The 18,508-nt window shown below is 43.5% G+C and overlaps 1 protein-coding gene across 1 annotated transcript; it reads left to right on the top strand.

Annotated features, from left to right (window-relative positions):
- Positions 1-4,651: 4,651 nt before the first annotated feature.
- Positions 4,652-16,697, top strand: gdnfa (glial cell derived neurotrophic factor a). Its single transcript, XM_029654862.2, has 3 exons — positions 4,652-5,361; positions 6,634-6,864; positions 13,141-16,697. The coding sequence occupies exons 2-3, from the start codon at positions 6,660-6,662 to the stop codon at positions 13,731-13,733; spliced, it is 798 nt and encodes a 265-aa protein (XP_029510722.1). The 5' UTR covers positions 4,652-5,361; positions 6,634-6,659; the 3' UTR covers positions 13,734-16,697.
- The last annotated feature ends 1,811 nt before the right edge of the window (positions 16,698-18,508 follow it).

Raw genomic sequence — 18,508 nt, 5'->3', positions numbered from 1 at the left:
GCCACATCAAACAAACACTGCCTGATACTATCTGGCTAGGGTGGGACCAGGTCAGGGTCGGCTCACTCGGCAGCTCAGAGAGTAGGTGGAGGTACTGTCAGTGATCATGCCACGTTGTTTCACAAGCAAGTAGTTCAAATGAAGCCTACAAACTGCTGAAGCCCCCAAACTGTGCTTTTGTTTTCATCACATGATATGGATGCAGGTCAATCCACCTGTCTCAACTGATTGAATTAAGTCAGCACCATCAAAGGCCTACTGAAGTTGGGACAGAAATGCACACTGCAGTGGCCTCGAGTTCTGTCACTGTATACAGTGTCACGGATCACATCAGAACATAAGGTCCACTCCATGGGTGTAGTGGGAGTGAGGGGTGTATGATGTGTGTGAATTCCATGTGCTAGCCTGATAATCCTGCGAACATGCCGACCTTTTAGACAAGCCCACATATCACTGGAGTGGTTACTGTGGTCAGGACCGTAAAACACACCAGACAAAACTCTCAAACAGGCCGATGAGTGGTTAACATGTCAGCCATGTGATAAACACAATGGTGGATCATACTAAAGCCTTCTAGGAATATCTTTAATGTATGTGTGTGACATGGTGATTGTTCATTGTGTATTTGATTCAAGCAGATCAACATTGACATCATGAGTTATCAACCGACTACAGAGTTTAGTATGATGATCCCTGTAATTCCACATTCCTCTGTCCTCTATGACACACACACACGATGACACCCACCACCACACAACGAGACCCAAAGCTGTCCAAAAACAAAGTCCCCAAACTCCCAGTGACTAGCACTATTTAACCCGGGGGTTGAGTTTGAATACTAAAAGGTCAACCAAGAGTCACCCTCCTCCTCAGACAGATAAGGCTGTTTGTGTGCTCTGAGGGGTTGGCATTCAAAATAAAGTGGTTTGCCCCGTCGCACTGCCCGCCTAATGAGAGAAGAAGGCACTTCCATCTCAGTGACTAGTCCCTTCTGCGAATGACACCCTCAGTCTGTGATGTGTTCTGACACAAAGGAGCATTCTAAAACAGGGACTATGTTTGGAAGCCATTGCTACCTCGTTTATGTTAGTATCAGAGGTCCAGAGAAACGGTATTATGGAGGGAGTCTTTGGTGTCACCCCAGTTTACCCCAGGGTGGTCCAGTGTTTACCTATCCAGTCCCCGAGTACCCCCAACAGCACACATTTTTGTTGTAGCCCCAGACAAACTCACCTGATTCAACTCACTGAGGTTTTGACGATTAATTGACAAGTTAAATAATGTGTGCTTGTCCGGGTCTACAACAAAATGAATGCTGTTGGGGGTATTAGAGGACTGGAGTTGGGTAACACGGGACAAGTCCACATAACAAAACACACTCTGTCTGGGCCATGAGCTGGCCATGTTCAACTAGTCTGTGACATCAGAGAGCTCTGTGACACACTCCCTTATAAACGCCACTAAAAGGAAAAGACCAGTCATCACTGAAAGAGAGCGATTGCTGTTTATGATATGGATGGATTGGATCCCAGTGGAGTCATTACTGGATCTCTTTCGCTCAGTTCTCTGTGACAAGGTTTTGGTATTCCCTCCCTTCTAACCCCACTGGCTCTGTACACTGGCATGACCATCTCCAACCATAAACAGTGTTGTTACATGTACTCACGCCAGTCATGCAAACTTTTGACACAATTTCCCAGTGCCAGCCAGAAGAAGCTTTTTGATATTTCCCAAAGATGTAATTCCCTGCGTGGTTGTTTAGTTATCACATCATAACAGCTCCTGAGCTCTGACCCTGGTCTCCTTAATGTCTCCCCCCCCCCACCACCACAGGGGATAGCTATTCTCTCCAGTACAACCCCCCGCCTGTAGAATTCTCAGCCCCTCCCCTTAAAAAATGCTCTCAATGTCAGCACTTTAAATAAAATAAATATATTAAAGACCCAGGCTGTAGTTCAGGACCACTGTTGGCTTTATATGTTGGCTTTTTGTCCCCATCTGTTACTGGACATGACTATGACAGTACTGTGCTTGTTGGTAGCAGACAGTATGTTAATCCTTGTTGTCATTACTGTTGATATTCTCATTGACCGTAAAGTGGAAAAGGAGAATTATGCAATCCTGTTTATTCTTGTTTTTATGGTCGTGTTTATTTGTCATGGTCTGTTAGTAACCACTAGTAACCGCTGCTTCCATAAAAGATGAGTGATGCATCTAGGTGTCCATGGCCAATGGGCATCCTTCCCGGAGACACCAGCGCCAAGCTAAACATTTGGACAAACCCAGAGAATCAGAGAATCGCAGAGGCACACACAGCTTCGACTGCCACTAACACCCAGAGGATAGAACAGTAAACCAACAGTTAAGTTAATTCCTTATGACAAGACCAAAATCAGAGAGGCTGGGCAGAGCACCAATTATGACTGGACCGCTTAAATATAACCCCACTCACATATCTCATATGGAGGAGCAAGAGATAGGACTTCACTACGGAATGAGTGCCTCACTTCAAATGTCAACTGATTCACCCACTGCAGACACATGGTTCTTCTATCAGTCTGCAGTTAAACGGTTCCGCCATCAGTTACTGTCAATATCACTACAAGTTGTAGTACTGTAACCTGACTATCAACCGTTCCTCTATTGACATGACATGAATCAGTTAGTGACTCTGATGGCATCTAACAACCATTTGGATTACCAACAGAAACACGTAGTGAATACAGATCATCTGGAGACAGGACACATTTTGTTGAGCTTGTGGATGGTAGACTAGACTGTTCAGGTCCGTTAAATTGATCCAGAGTGCAGATTAGTCCATGATTTCTCTCAGGGTCAGAGTAAGTACAGGCAGAATAGATCACATTTGACCCCTTCCCATGAAATCCTAGATGTCAAAGGTCCTAAACAACAGAGGAAAAGCAGGCCAATGGGGTTGTGCAAATCCTTTTAGCTAACACCAAGAGAGGAACAGAGGAGAGGTGATACTAGGAATGTAAAAATAGGAGAATCCGACCCATCCACCATCGTTTTGTAAAAACTAAATGCACATGTCATACTGTAAACTCCCTTAGCCTGCACCTGCACTTAGAAAGTACTGGCTGGTCAAGTGTTCTGTTGTACAGGACATCACCTCTCTTGGCTTTTAAAACATCGGACATTTTTACACAGACTGACAGACAGACACTACACTTCGAAGGGATTCACCGAGGAAAAATGGTTATGCTGTGTTTCAGGCATGATTATGAGACGCAACATAAGCAGAACACAGGCAGCCAGAGGTGTGTTATAAAGGCATGGATTTAGACAATTGTATACCTCTCGACCGGTTATTGGAGCGCCCATTACTCACAGAATGTTACTGATCCAGTAACAATGAAGTGGATAGCTTCTGAAGAGAACACGACAGTGAGGAATCTACAGTATTGTGTACGTAGAAAGGAGTCAATAACAAGAGGAGGCAGATGGTAGCCAAGGCAGACACACAAAGAAACGTATTAGAGAATACATACATTAACGTGTGATCCCAGTCCCGGAGCTAACAAATATGCCCCTTTTAATACCAATGACTGATAAAAACGAGCTAAATCACATCACCAGTCACCTTAGATTGACAGTGTCAACCGTTTAACTTGCATCCCTTGTGTCACAGCCAGAATGTTGCCCTCTGTAATTTGCCTGTCAAACATAAATAAAAATCCTTCTCTCGAAATGTTTGATTTTTGAATGTGTAAAATATCTGGGTGTATTCTAACTCATCAACACAGAAATGAGTTAAATTCATAAACAGTTGGGTAAAACCATGAAGAATGTAGCTATCCTGAAGATGAAAGAGATCTAGAGTGTAAATGAGGAGGGCTAATGGACCAGGCCTCTCAGGTACCACATCACAGAGGGTTTATAGCCGCTCTATTGTGGGCCACACAGACCCCTGCAGGCAAAACGACACCAAACACTGGTTATTAAGTGACCATTTGCTCCAAGCTATAGTGTGCATCTGAATACTTCCCACTGGCCACAGACTTCAATTCAAAGTCTATTCTACTTTGTTCAACATAATGTCATTGAAATGACATGTAAACAACAGTTGATTCAACCAGTGTGTGCCCAGTGGTTATGTAATGGGTATTCTACAGCTGCTGCAGTGCATAACATTTTGGAGAATTATATCTTGTGCCATATGCATAAAATATTAAAGGACTTACATATTTACACCTTTACCCACAAATGCCCATCACACTTATTTTAAAGTCTGTCCTAGTAAATAAGTGTGGTGGGCATCCTAATTTGATCTATGAGTAGCTGGAACCCGACACCCAGTGCGCGCGGTAAAGATCAGTGTATTCAAGGAACATGTATAGCAAACGAACGTCTCCAAATCGCCTTCCACATTGCTGAAATCTAACCCCAGGACATTAGGAGAGTGACATACTCCTAAAGAGATCCCAAAACTGCGACCCAGCAAATGGAGCGCCAGGGGTGTTTTGGAGATGTGAGTTTGCGTGTACTTCTGTTTGTACTTGCTGTTTGGTTGTGCAGAGGTCGAGAAAAGGAGGGCGGACTCTTCGAAACGTCAGCGCGCTCATAGCTATAAATCTATCCAGGCGGTCTACTGCGACTCGTACAGCGTGATGCGCAGACAGCTGCACATCTGTACTGACAGTGCCAGTCTGGAGAGAATATACAGAGCCCGCATGTGGACAACCATCTCACTCCTTGCACGGACACCACTTGGATATAATGGAGAATACACATTGCCCTCGTTTTTTATTAGAATACCAAGTCCATTGGGGATATGAAAACATCAAGTAAATATTCTTGACTCTATGTTGGTCCGGTGGATGATTTGATTTTCTCTCATTGAAAAAGTTTAAGGTAACACGTAATAAACTGTCTCTTTAAAGCGGATTCGGTGCCGGTAAAGCAATTCGGCGTCGGTAAAGCTGATGTCTTCATTTGACTCCTTGCAGTTGATGATGGTGGATCTCTCTCGGATTTCCAATGTGGAAACCAGCATCCAATTAGTTTGCGATTGAGCGCTTGGATAGACAGCGCAGAGGCACTTTGGCCAGCTAGCCACTTAAGCGTGTAGCCTACCTGTGGGCAGACGCATGGTTGGGCGCTCTGTAGGCTACAGAGTTCCATTAATTCTGAGTGGCATTTTTACTTATTTTTATTTTTTTACATTGTCATTTAAATTGAACGCATCGGATCTTGTTTATGTGATCAGATAAAACTGTACAGTCTGAATATATCATTTGGATACAAGTACTTCATACTCACCACGGAACGTTAAATGCATCGCTGTGTGTTGGACTTTAATACGGCTACAATTGCAGGTCTGCAAGGGCCAGATTTAAGGTAAGCACCTTCCAATCAGTTATTGATTGTGCAATATTATTTTTTGTAAATGAGATGCACTTGTGTAGGCTATGTAGGCTGTTAACCTACTATAGTATTGATGAAGGAATTTTGAGGATATCAGACCTATTCTGAATGTCGATCAGCCTACAAAGTAAGCATTCACAATGGATAAAACACGTACAGAAAAGGAAAATAAACATTCTAACACGCATTAACAGTGTGCCAAATGTTCTAGGTATTAGTTGCAAATCGGAAGTAATTTATTTAATGCATTAAGCCTGTTCAATAAGTACACCCTATGGACATACTTTAGCTGCAGCCAAATGCTCAATTAACAATAGTCACATAAGCAATAGGGATTCACCATCTGGCACATTTCTACTGAACACAAGCCAATGCTCTATGCATGGTGCGTCCATAAACCAATTGTGGAGTAGAGGCGCACCCTTTGCCTGTGACGGCCATCCATTTCAGTAACACGCACTCGTAAATGATCACTCAAATAGGTCAAAAATGTGTTGTATCGAAGTGCTTTGGATCAGAATGTCCATCATATACAAAAACAATCATTAAAACGACATTATTGTAATATCAATATTTTGTATCATGTAGAAGCTATGGAGGTCCCTAAAAGTAATAGGATATTTCAATATGAAATCATATTTATAGATTAGATCTAGACCATGTCAACCTAAAGACCATGGGCTAACAGTTTATATTTAGCCTACATATAGCGTTTATAACCTTCTAGCTATATTTGACATTTTTTGTTGAAAGATATACAACTTGATACAATGTAAATAATGGTCTCTGAAGTTTGTTAATTTGGATCCCCAATAGCTGTCCCAAAACACAATAGCCAACAAAACATCATATATACAGCAAGTTGGCTGGCTTCACTGTTGTTGAATGGGAATAACCTCTTGACATGAAGGATGGTTGCTATTGCCAAATGAATTTCGAAAGATGTCATCATGACTCAAGACTGTTTTCCGCACTGTATCAAAGCAGGTCAACAATGTGCCAGTCAGGAGCTACAGTATCTATTAGGCCTTATTCCCATCCTTCATAGTATCAACATCAAATATTCATGCTTGTAATATTTTCTTGCAATTCAAAAGATGACCAAACTAAGCCCATTTTGGCACTATGTCCTATGTTTCTTGTGTTCACAGCCTACACATATCTTTAACATTTTAATCTCATTTGTAAATGTAGGATTATTTCAAAGGTTGATCCACCTCACACGCCTGTTTTGTTTTCTTGCAGCTTCCTTCATAGGAACTGAGTCTAAGATGAAGTTATGGGATGTTTTGGCCACGTGTTTGTTGCTCCTGAGCTCCGTCTCCACACGCCCCCTCTACCAAAACCTTCAGCCAGCCAAGAGAGCTCACTACTCGGATCGGTACAGTGATTCTCTGTCCCTGTCTGCGGAGGAACCAGAGCCAGAGTTCCAGTCAGAGTCTCACAGCCTGCAGGAAATCTCCATGGAGGATAAATGTAAGTCAAGACTCTGATAGTGTTTTATCACCTGCTGAAGTGTGAGTCAAATATACTTTCTTCTGATTAAAGCTACAATTCTTGGTTGCTACATCCATTTTTGGACTTGTGATATATACCCATTGATTATTGGAGAATATAACTTATGAATGCCTCATGAACTGTCGTACCCCATCAGAGCCCCAAATACAGTTGAAGTCGGAAGTTTACATACACATACATACACATTAAAACTCATTTTTCAACCACTTCACACATTTCTTGTTAACAAACTATAGTTTTGGCAAGTCGGTTAGAACATCTACTTTGTGCATGACACAAGTAAGTTTTCCAACAATTGTTTACAGACAGATTATTTCACTTATAATTCACTATATCACAATTCCAGTGGGTCAGACGTTTACATACACTAAGTTGACTGTGCCTTTAAACAGCTTGGAAAATTACAGAAAATGATGGCATGGCTTTTTGAAGCTTCTGATAGACTAATTGATATCATTTGAGTCAATTGGAGGTATACATGTGGATGTATTTCAAGGCCTACCTTCATACTCAGTGCCTCTCTGCTTGACATCATGGGAAAATCAAAAGAAATCAGCCAAGATCTCAGAAAAATAATTGCAGACCTCCACCAGTCTGGTTCATCCTTGGGAGCAATTTCCGAACACCTGAAGGTACCACGTTCATCTGTACAAACAAAAGTACACAAGTATAAACACCATGGGACCATGCTGCCGTCATACCGCTCAGGAAGGAGACACGTTCTGTCTCCTAGAGATGAACGTACTTTGGTGCGAAAAGTGCAAATCAATCCCAGAACAGCAGCAAAGGACCTTGTGAAGATGCTGAAGGAAACCGGTCTAAAAGTATCTATATCCACAGTAAAACGAGTCCTATATCGACATAACCTGAAAGGCCACTCAGCAAGGAAGAAGCCACTGCTCCAAAATATGTGGATATATTGAAGTAATATCTCAAGACATTAGTCAGGAAGTTAAAGCTTGGTCACAAATGGGTCTTCCAAATGGACAATGACCCCAAGCATACTTTCAAAGTTGTGGCAAAATGGCTTAAGGACAACAAGTCAAGGTATTGGAGTGGCCATCACAAAGCCCTGACCTCAATCCTATAGATAATTTGTGAGCAGAACTGAAAAAAATGTGTGCGAGCAAGGAGGCCTACAAACCTGACTCAGTTACACCAACTCTGTCAGGAGGAATGGACCAAAATTCACCCAACTTATTGTGGAAAGCTACCCAAAATGTTTGACCCAAGTTAAACAATTTAAAGGCAATGCTACTAAATACTAATTGAGTGTATGTAAACTTCTGACCCGCTGGGAATGTGATGAAAGAAATACAAGCTGAAATAAATCATTCTCTCTACTATTATTCTGACATTTCACATTCTTAAAATAAAGTGGTGATCCTAACTGACCTAAGACAGGGAATTTATACTTGGATTAAATGTCAGGAATTGTGAAAAACTGAGTTTAAATGTATTTGGCTAAGGTGTATGTAAACTTCTGACTTCTACTATATAAGCTTGTTTTTACATTGTTTACAATGTAAATGTAAACAAACACTGTATAGCCACAAAACATGGTTAAAACAATCATTTTTATATCTTTGATGGTCAGTCCTTGTATCCATTGCTCTGTATATTAATTTGAGAGTGCTTACATTTCTCCCGGCCAATCCCTGAGCTTTTTACTAAAACAGAGGCGGGGTGACTGCCTTGTTGTTAATTCAATTAAGGACTCTCGCTTTAAGATCAGACCGTGTTCTAGAAAAGGATTCTCTAACAGAAGACTAATAAAGTGGCTTGATGAGGCCCTGTTGCAAAACCATAGCAATAAAGCGACTGCAGTACTGAGTAGTCAACTGGTTCTCAGTTCCTTAAAGTGTGTATGGGTTTGAAGAGGGTGACAAACACGACCGCTGGAAAATGCACATTCAACATACCATTTATGGTTTGGTACCCAGTTTGTTCAAAGGCCTGATTATCAAAACAAACGGGGTATATACTCCGATACATATGTTTATGTGATGGCCATAGGTTGCCATGTGTTCCGTATGGCACATACAGGATTATGTGTTTTAAATAGAGTCGGGGGCGCTCCTTTGGTAGGAACAGGGTCTCCTTGGGTTCACACTTGGGTTAAAGTCTTGCAAGCCATGAACTTTTGCTATGGATCATATTGTAGCAAGGTAAGCTTATCCCATATAAAGGGACAGCAGTCAATGTAATTGAGGGCTGATTGTTTGAGTTATTATTTTTTTTTTACAGGGACAGTGCACATTAATCAACATTTCAGTAAAAGTGATGGTTTAGCCAGCCGGCTAATTTTCAACCGCAGTTGCTGGGCAGATTATTAAAAATAATGACAATAACAGTACAATACAATACAGACAAACAATGAGCAGTGAGCACATGCAGAGCCGCATAGGACCATCAACACGTAGCACGCAGACAGAACAACATAACACAAAAAGCAACTAAACAAAATCCATAAAAGCAACAGTGTTTCCACACCTCACAAGCTACAGACAACATGGAAAGATACAATACACAGCTAGGGAATGTGTTCACAAGTCTGACTGGCCTTTAGCTATGTCTTTATGTTTTTTGTGAAGGTGCTATAGGTGGTGCAGTTGATGGCATTGTGTTCCAGACATGGGAAGCTCTCACAGAGAAAGCAGATTGACTAAAGGTGTTTTCCTTAAGGGAACTATACAGTCACCTCGCATGGCAGACCTTGTGGATCTGCTGCCATGGGTTTGGGTTTTCTGTTGAAGAAAAGTACTAAGTGGAGGGGGAGGAGCCGGGCCATTTCGGATCTTTGAATACAAGACATGCGTCAGTGTATTGCACAATATTTTTGTGCTTTCTGAGGATGTAACAGTGATGATGGCTATTGGTCTTTCTATCAAGCACTTTGAGAGCCTGTTTGTAGACAGACTGAACGGATTTTCATGTTGTACAGCAAGCTTGGGCCCAACTAGTCAAGCAGAATGTTAAGTGGGGGAGTATCATAGATTTGAAGTACAGTTTTGCTACCTATGTAGTCAAACAATTTTGTCCGAATCGGAAATTAGCTAGGTTGAATTTGGTTATTTGAGTTACCTTTTTCACCTACTTTTTAATTGTTGAAGGGCACTTCAACTGAGGCGCCCATGGGGCCAGACTAGTCATTGATAAATCCTGCTGACTACCTACTTCAGAGCAGTTTGTCTAACAGTAGGTTTAATTAAACAGTTCTCTCTACTACTGTGTGCAGCATCACGCTGATGGTAAAAACATCTTCTGCTTTGGGCAGCATCACGCTGACGGTAAAAACATCTTCTGCTGTGTGCAGCATCACGCTGACGGTAAAAACATCTTCTGCTGTGTGCAGCATCACGCTGATGGTAAAAACATATTCTGCTGTGTGCAGCATCACGCTGATGGTAAAACATCTTCTGCTGTGGGCAGCATCACGCTGATGGTAAAAACATCTACTGCTGTGGGCAGCATCACGCTGATGGTAAAAACATCTACTGCTGTGCAGCATCACGCAGCATCACTGCTGTGGGCAGCATCATGGTAAAACATCTACAGCTGTGGGCAGCATCACTGCTGTGATGGTAAAAACATCTTCTGCTGTGGGCAGCATCACGCTGATGGTAAAAACATCTGCTGTGGGCAGCATCACGCTGATGGTAAAACATCTACTGCTGTGGGCAGCATCACGCTGATGGTAAAAACATCTACTGCTGTGGGCAGCATCACGCTGATGGTAAAAACATCTACTGCTGTGGGCAGCATCACACTGATGGTAAAAACATCTACTGCTGTGGGCAGCATCACACTGATGGTAAAAACATCTACTGCTGTGGGCAGCATCACGCTGATGGTAAAAACATCTACTGCTGTGGGCAGCATCACGCTGACGGTAAAAACATCTACTGCTGTGGGCAGAATCACGCTGATGGTAAAAACATCTACTGCTGTGGGCAGCATCACACTGATGGTAAAAACATCTACTGCTGTGGGCAGCATCACACTGATGGTTAAAACATCTACTGCTGTGGGCAGCATCACGCTGATGGTTAAAACATCTACTGCTGTGGGCTGCATCACGCTGATGGTAAAAACATCTACTGCTGTGGGCAGCATCACACTGATGGTAAAAACATCTACTGCTATGGGCAGCATCACACTGATGGTAAAAACATCTACTGCTGTGGGCAGCATCACACTGATGGTAAAAACATCTACTGCTGTGGGCAGCATCACACTGATGGTAAAAACATCTACTGCTGTGGGCAGCATCACGCTGATGGTATAAACATCCATGCGGCAGAAGGAGCAAGAAATAGTGAGTGCGGCTCCTCAGTTCCAAACAGAGGCTAGAGCTGACATTCCTCTTGCTTGTTTATCTTCACCCCCGTCTCTTTGGGACTGCAGGACCTGGGCCCTCTCCCTGTCAAGAAAACATAGCGTGTTGTGTTTTATCCCGAACCAAGTTAGAGTAAAGGAACATGGAAACAGATGCAGATCACAGGAGAAAGACTGGACAATATGGCAGAGTCAAAACCAACAAGGGCAAAATAGTGTTTAGGCTCATTTAAGCATCTTCGAGGGCAAGGAATTCCATTTGTTTAAAATAACATAACAGTCTTGACTTTACACAGTAGTAAACTGTGCAGCGCTCTAGATAAGGCATGGAACATTTAGAACAGATAGATGTTTTTCCCCTCACCTCATATTCAGTTAGCGGCGGTGAGTGACATCACCTCAGCCTGTTCTGTAACTTAAGACCGTTAACAATGCACCAAGGTGTAAACAACCCTGGAACTCAATGGGAGGTTTGGCCTTTTGTTTCGGGTGCGATGTCTGTGGTAAGCGATGAATCTTGTACCAGTTCCAAGAAACCTTTGGAGCCAAGTGTCTCTGCAGCTGATCCACTGCCTCTAGAGATACTTGTGTCTGGCTTCTGGTGCATGCTCCACTAGGCTAGAAAACTATATGAAGTGAAGTATTTAATACAAAAATCTTTTTGTATGCCTTGTCAGGACTTCACTTTGTTCTCAGTGGAGCGTTACACCTGGCAGACTTCAGAACTGATCTCTAAATCATAACAAACGTGATTCTGGAGAACATTTGAAACAGGTGCACGGGGAGAGCCGGGAGGTGTTGCTGTCGTTTGGGCTGTGGAACAATTGTGTCTGACAGCTGGTGTAGAATAGGTGCTATCCCTGTCTGTCTGTCTACTCTATCGTCCATCAGCTGATAGCCACACAATAGAAGGTGCTTAAATCAAAGGGCACAGGGTGTCTAAACAGATTGGTCCCTGGCTCACCCGATACCACCGCGACGGCCCAATCAGCCGTGGAGCTGGGTGGATCAGATGACCTGCACGCTGGCAGTGGGACAGGTGAGACAGGTGACTCCCAACGGCAAGAAGAGGCTGGGCTACTGACACCTCTACCTGGCAGATAGACACACTACACAACCTGCCTGGGTGCCCTGTGCCCGCCACACACAGGCCAGTCTACTGAGGCCTGGAGTAAATCATGCCAAGGCTAGCTTTAAGGGCATTCCTTCTCTACTAACCCCACCTCCACTGAACGAACACACACACGCACAAAAGCTAGCCACACACACACATTAAAACAGAAAAAAAACATCATACACCTGACATTCATATTGGGTAATATGATTAGTGTCATACTAATTGAGTCATTCAACAATAATGTTTTCTGTGATCTTCTGAGTGGGTTGCCAGACGTTTAAGCGATGCGGAGGAGGAGGGTTTTAAACCCACTATAATGGAATCACCGTGTATTACATGAGGATCAAAGGGCTCTCTGGGGTTTTGTTTCCCTCTGCAGATGGCGGAGGGCTTCCTGCATGTTTTGAATTTGAAATAGAATAAGTGCTGAAGAGAGATGAAATCGTCTCTCTCCATATCACAATCCATATGATTCCCTTCTAGCGGTGCTTTGAAGCTCTGATTCACTATTTTAAAAAGGGAAAGAGAAGGTGGTCTGTTCCAAGAAGTATAACTAGAATTACTGAAACAATCTTCTGTATGGAACTGTCAACTGTTACAGTTATTGAAGCAATGCTACCTTGTCATAGGGAAACTCTATAGTGATTTAACATTCAAATTGTTGCCATCACTATTTTTACTTCTATTGTTTATTACTACAGTATATGTTGTCACTTTAATGCATTAACTTTACTATTGCATTAATCAGTCATTTCCTCTATGCATCCTCTCTCTTACAGATGACATCACAGGCCCATATCCGGACCAGTTTGATGACGTAATGGATTTTATCAAGGCTACCATTGGCAGACTGAGGAGATCATCCGAGCCCGCCGGCGGCTCAAGGGAAAGGAGGGAGCAGAGAGAGCAGGAGAGACAGAGAGGAGCAGCAAACACGGACCGAGGAGGAGGAGGGAGAGGAGAGGGGAGAGGAGGACGGGCAAGAGGAGGACGCACGGAGAAGAAGAAGGGTCGGGGGCGAGGGGGCAAAGGGAGGAGCAGTGAAAGAGGGGAGCAGCGGACGAAGCCGGTTGAAGGCCGTGGCTGCTTGCTAAAAGAGGTCCATCTCAACGTGACAGACTTAGGTCTGGGCTACCAGACCAAAGAGGAGCTGATCTTCCGATACTGCAGCGGCCCCTGTTCAGACGCAGAGACCAACTATGACAAGATCCTCAACAACCTCACCCACAACAAGAAGCTGGTCAAGGACATACCTTCCCGCACCTGCTGTCGACCAATCGCCTTTGACGACGACCTGTCGTTCCTGGATGACAACAACGAGGACTACCACATTCTGCAGAAGCATTCCGCCCGCAAATGTGGTTGTGTTTGACTCTGGGAGAGATGAAAACGAGAGAGAAAAGGCAAAGTGCTGACAGACAGAAAGGAAGCGGGCAGTGACATAAAGCCTCTCGGAGGCTGGCACTACCTTTTCAAGGGAAGGAACACAGTGGAAAATAACGGAACGTGAGACAGATAGTCCACTCCAGTGGTGTCTTAGGACCCATGGCCAGTGTTAGCGTGTCCTGTCCTACTCCTGAGAAGCTGCAAAGGGGTGAACAGGGATGGTGTAGTCCCCAAACCTCCAGTGATTTAAGCTGATCCAGAGCCCAAGTCAGGTCACAGTGGAGAAGGGACTCCTCTATGTTCTAATGCCAGTTGATGACTGACATTAACTTACATTGGAATTCAGTGTAACAGCCCATTAAAGAGACATTGTCAATTCAGCTGAGTATTCACTTCATGGTTGGATCCCATCCTTGGAGGTCTACATGGATACTGTCTCATTTACCTGTTGAACCATGCTGTTAGACTCAAAGGCTTGCCTGCAATGGAGTTGGTGAGACAGAACCAGACAGAGGAAATCTGGATATTGAAAGCTGGTCTGTTCCTCAAAACGTCAGATTCTCCTGGGAGCATCTATTTTCCCAGGAACGTAGTCAGCTCCTGAGGCTCACAGTGAGAACAGACTTCGTCCTGATGAGTATTTTTAGCTGCAGTCCAGTGTGTTCTGGTTCCACTGCACAGACTGGAGCTTAAAGTTTACATTCACAATGAACGGGAGAAAATAAAGTAGAGAGGACTCTTCAACCTGTTGACTGGCTTAGTCCTACAGCTGAGACTGTCTGGTGCTACACACCAATGTAAAATCACAAATATTTCAAATTATATATGAGATGTATTTATTAAGATTGAACTAATTTATTGTTATTTATTGCAGTCCATTTTTATGATTTTCCTTATTTATTTGAGCTTTGTTTTGTCCTGGATAGTGCCAAAGCAGAGCATGTGTTTTCTAAGGGAAATCAGATTGTGCTGAAACAACTGGGTTCAAGGTGCAGCCATAACCAATCAAACTCATCCTTTTGTTTCCAAACGCTGTACAGTTTGTATCTGAATTCCATGGTAGATAATCCTAAACCCACTGCCGATTCCAAAACATCATGGATTTATGAGAATAACATAAGGTATCAGGTTTAGGGAGGGAAAGCAGAGAGAAAGACAGCCTGGAGTGGACCAATTTCAACCTTTTTCTAAACAAAAAAAATCTTATCTCTGCTTTACGATCATTTTGAAGGATGCCAGGTTTGAGCGTCTTTGACAGTGTTCCTCATTTGTCACTAATGGAAAGCAGAGAGGATGGAGAGGCCTGGGACGTTAGGGGCTGAGGGCTTGGGAGAGACCAGTCAGCTGCTCCTCACTCCTAACTCTATCAAAGTAAAGGGGTAAACAGACTTCTGGCAAAACCATGGCATGTTTACAAGGAGCATTCAAACCCTACATTCTCGTTTTTTTTATTTTTTAGGACAGAATAAAGTCGTACTGCCGGTGGTTATCCCAGACAGCTGTGCAGCCTTCCCTACAATGATACTCCCCACATTAAAAGAAGACTCAGTTGAATTATAGGCAGAATAACAAAAGGACCTCAGGAGGTACAGGACAGGATGGTTATGGGCAGCCTTCAGGACCACTGCTTTCAACGCACTTTCATTCTCTTTCAAATCACACCATTTGCAAAGTAATATTTGACTGACCGCTTTACAAAAGACCACAAGAAAATCTCTGATATCATAATGAAAACCTTGAGAGACTGTGGAAAATGGACCCAGTGTCCTTTGGCCATCACAGTGCAGAAGTTGATGGTATGCATGTATGCTTGGCTGCCAGGGTCTTATATCTCAACCCTTCAGCCTGGTCCTGGCTCTACACCAAGTCTGGGCAAAGGCTTTGTAGTGGTTACTGTCCCAGTAGGCTTTAGCGTTCCTGGGAGTGTCTCTGTCTCTGTTGTCTCTGCTCTGACACAGGTCTTTCTCACTGATCTGGGGTTAGTTTGAAAACGATCCTCTAACATGCAGCTTAGCCCACTACTCCCACTGGCAAAGGCACCCTGGTGTTTAAAACCATTTAAGGGAGATCTGGCTGTCACTCTTAGCCAAGCCGACATACATGTCTTAGGGCCAGACAGTACAACAAAGAGACGGACATAGATTGTGACATTACTAAAGGGGAGAGAGGGGAGCACTGGGGTAACCAGGCATGCTCAGTGTGAACACTATACAGCATACCATCAATCCTCACCCAAAACAACTACTTAACAGAAAAGAACACGAACAGAGGAATCTTCAAAGCATATTACTATGGTACTATGCCCATGTCCATATAGAAGAGATTTTGAGTGAAACCCAGAGAAAGGGAGCCCCAGAACAGGCCTTGATGTTAGCATGGATTATGGACCAGAGTATCTGTGCTCACCCAACAGAAACCAAGCCAGCTTTAGCCCCATAATCTCCCCCAGCACACAGAACAAATCCACGGCATCAAGATGAATTTAGGCCAAACACTGTCGGAGAAAGATCGACCCCTTTAATCACAGCATGCTTTTATCAATTGGATCATCATCCCCTTTAATAACTGATTTCTGTGTAAGCCTTTCCGGCAGCCTCTTGGGCCCTTACCTTTCCTTATGTTACTTTTAAGTGTGTGAACTGTGTCTGACCACTCCCCCTCTGTCTTCACATATGGTTGTTTCCTCAACTGTCAGTGTTCCTTTTCCTGTGTGTTCATAACGCTGGCAGTTATTTTGTGAAGGTAAGGTGTGTGTAAAAGCAGAGGAATCTGCAGTGCCAACACCAGGCAGAAAGGATTGCTTCTTTTGTTTTCAGACCCATGTTTGTGTTATAATCGGCTGCGAAAGAAAAAGTGTAATGTTTTGTGTTACTGAACCAAAGCCCTCAACAAACTTTATTTTTGTACAATACTCATTTTATAACTTTTTACAGAATTAAACTCATTTTTATCAAAATGTCTGTCTGATGGCTGTTGAATACTAAATGCTTGTTGCTTCAGTGAGCTGTAGAATCTGAAAAAGATTGCCAGGTTCTCGACAGCCAGAAAGGTCTTTCATAACATAAGTATTCTCTCCCCGACATACATTTGTGGAGAATATAAAGAGAAAAGGAGACTGTTCTAAGACTGTAAGCAAGGCGAGTGCAAAAGTATTTCTCATTGTGGAATAATGTATCATCGCGTTGGGGGGGTTGTCATCAGCACTCGAAGTTAGGGCGGGTCAGGGGAGAGGGTGGTTGAGGGTTGTAGGTGTGTGTAGGGAGTCGTAGGACCGGATTAGAGAGAGGAGATAGAGGCTCTCTAGTGCTTTACTCCTCGTGTTGTGCATTCCTGAACGCTGGCCCAGGGTTGTACGCTAAACAAAAGCTTGCTGTAAAGCGACACCATGCTGTAAATCGAGGCACTCAGCGGGAATGTTTCCACCGTGCAGAGAAGATATGTATACGCTGATGAGAAAATGGCACAGTTGGCCAGGCGGAGTGAGTCAGTCAACTTCGGCCGGTGTGTATACACCTCAAGGTTGATGTACCTCGATTTTTCCCCCAGTGGATAAAACGAAAGCACTGATTATGTACACACAACTGTCCTGTGAGGATCAAGACTTCACGCCTGGACTACCGGCCAAAACATGCCCCTCTCTTGAGCTATTGGCGGCAAGGAGATGGGGACAAACTTGAGACTAAAACAGAGGAGAGATTTGATCCTCTGACTCCTCCATGACTTATACGGGCCGTAGTGCCAAACAGAGCCCCAACACACCCGTTGCCCACTACTAAAGGAGGCAGATGATCACACTGGGCATGGGTGGACTGTGATATCACCCATAGCTCGCCTGCATTCTAACATTGTGGCATTCCCGGGCCGGTAACATACACTGCTGGAGCCAGTGGCTGGTGACGTCAGCATTTGGAATAGTAGTGCTGGGCAGGAGGATTGGGGCTTGGCTAAGCCACGCTCCTTTGGGAGTTGTTACGGCTTTCAGGACGTTTGAGGCTTTTTCATGGCGATCTGGCCACAGCCCAGATAATGAGCAGCTTTCGAGGATTTGTGTTAAGAACACGTTTTCTAGTCCAGATCTCTTGGGATGATTGTTTGTGCAGGCCAAAGCGCAGCACAGCCTTTGCGATTTCATTCACTAAGAAGGAAAGACAAATCGAACCCTTCCCATGCCTGTCTTCAGTCACACCCGTGAAAGACAACTGACACTTTCTAAAGGCACTATAGTAGAACTTGTTGAAACTGAATGGTCTTCTCAATCCCACACAACTGTTTGGTGGGTTAACCAGAGGCTACATTCCAGGGGATTGTAATGAACACGGACATGTGATCCATGAACTGTATGGCATAGCTTTTTCTGTCACACTAACGTAATTATAGACACTACAGGTTGTACAAGAGATTTAGGACAACACTGCTGACTGTCGTCACTATCTAGTTTCCGGGTGAGGTGAAAGGAAGCGATTCAAGTATATTTAAAAAATTTCTAGCTATGCAGCAGCTTGTTACCCATATAGTTCTATTGGGTATGTATAACAGATATATTACCTGCTGATATGGACAGAAACATAACCTTCTAGTCAATTCATACCCCCCAAACTATTCTCCAACACGATGGATCGTAATTTACACCACATGGCATGGAGTTGTCTTGGTATTTCCGAACGCAATCATTCATTTTCATGCAAAATGTTCACTTTTCCCATCAATATTTAGGAATGTTTGAGTCCTGCAAGTGAAACTGCGCACTAGAAATAACATCTA

The sequence above is a fragment of the Oncorhynchus nerka genome, linkage group LG4, assembly GCF_034236695.1.
Source record: "Oncorhynchus nerka isolate Pitt River linkage group LG4, Oner_Uvic_2.0, whole genome shotgun sequence".
Taxonomy (NCBI): Eukaryota; Metazoa; Chordata; class Actinopteri; order Salmoniformes; family Salmonidae; genus Oncorhynchus; species Oncorhynchus nerka.
The sequence above is the reverse complement of the archived record's forward strand: the minus strand, read 5'-3'. Positions and strand labels throughout refer to the sequence as shown.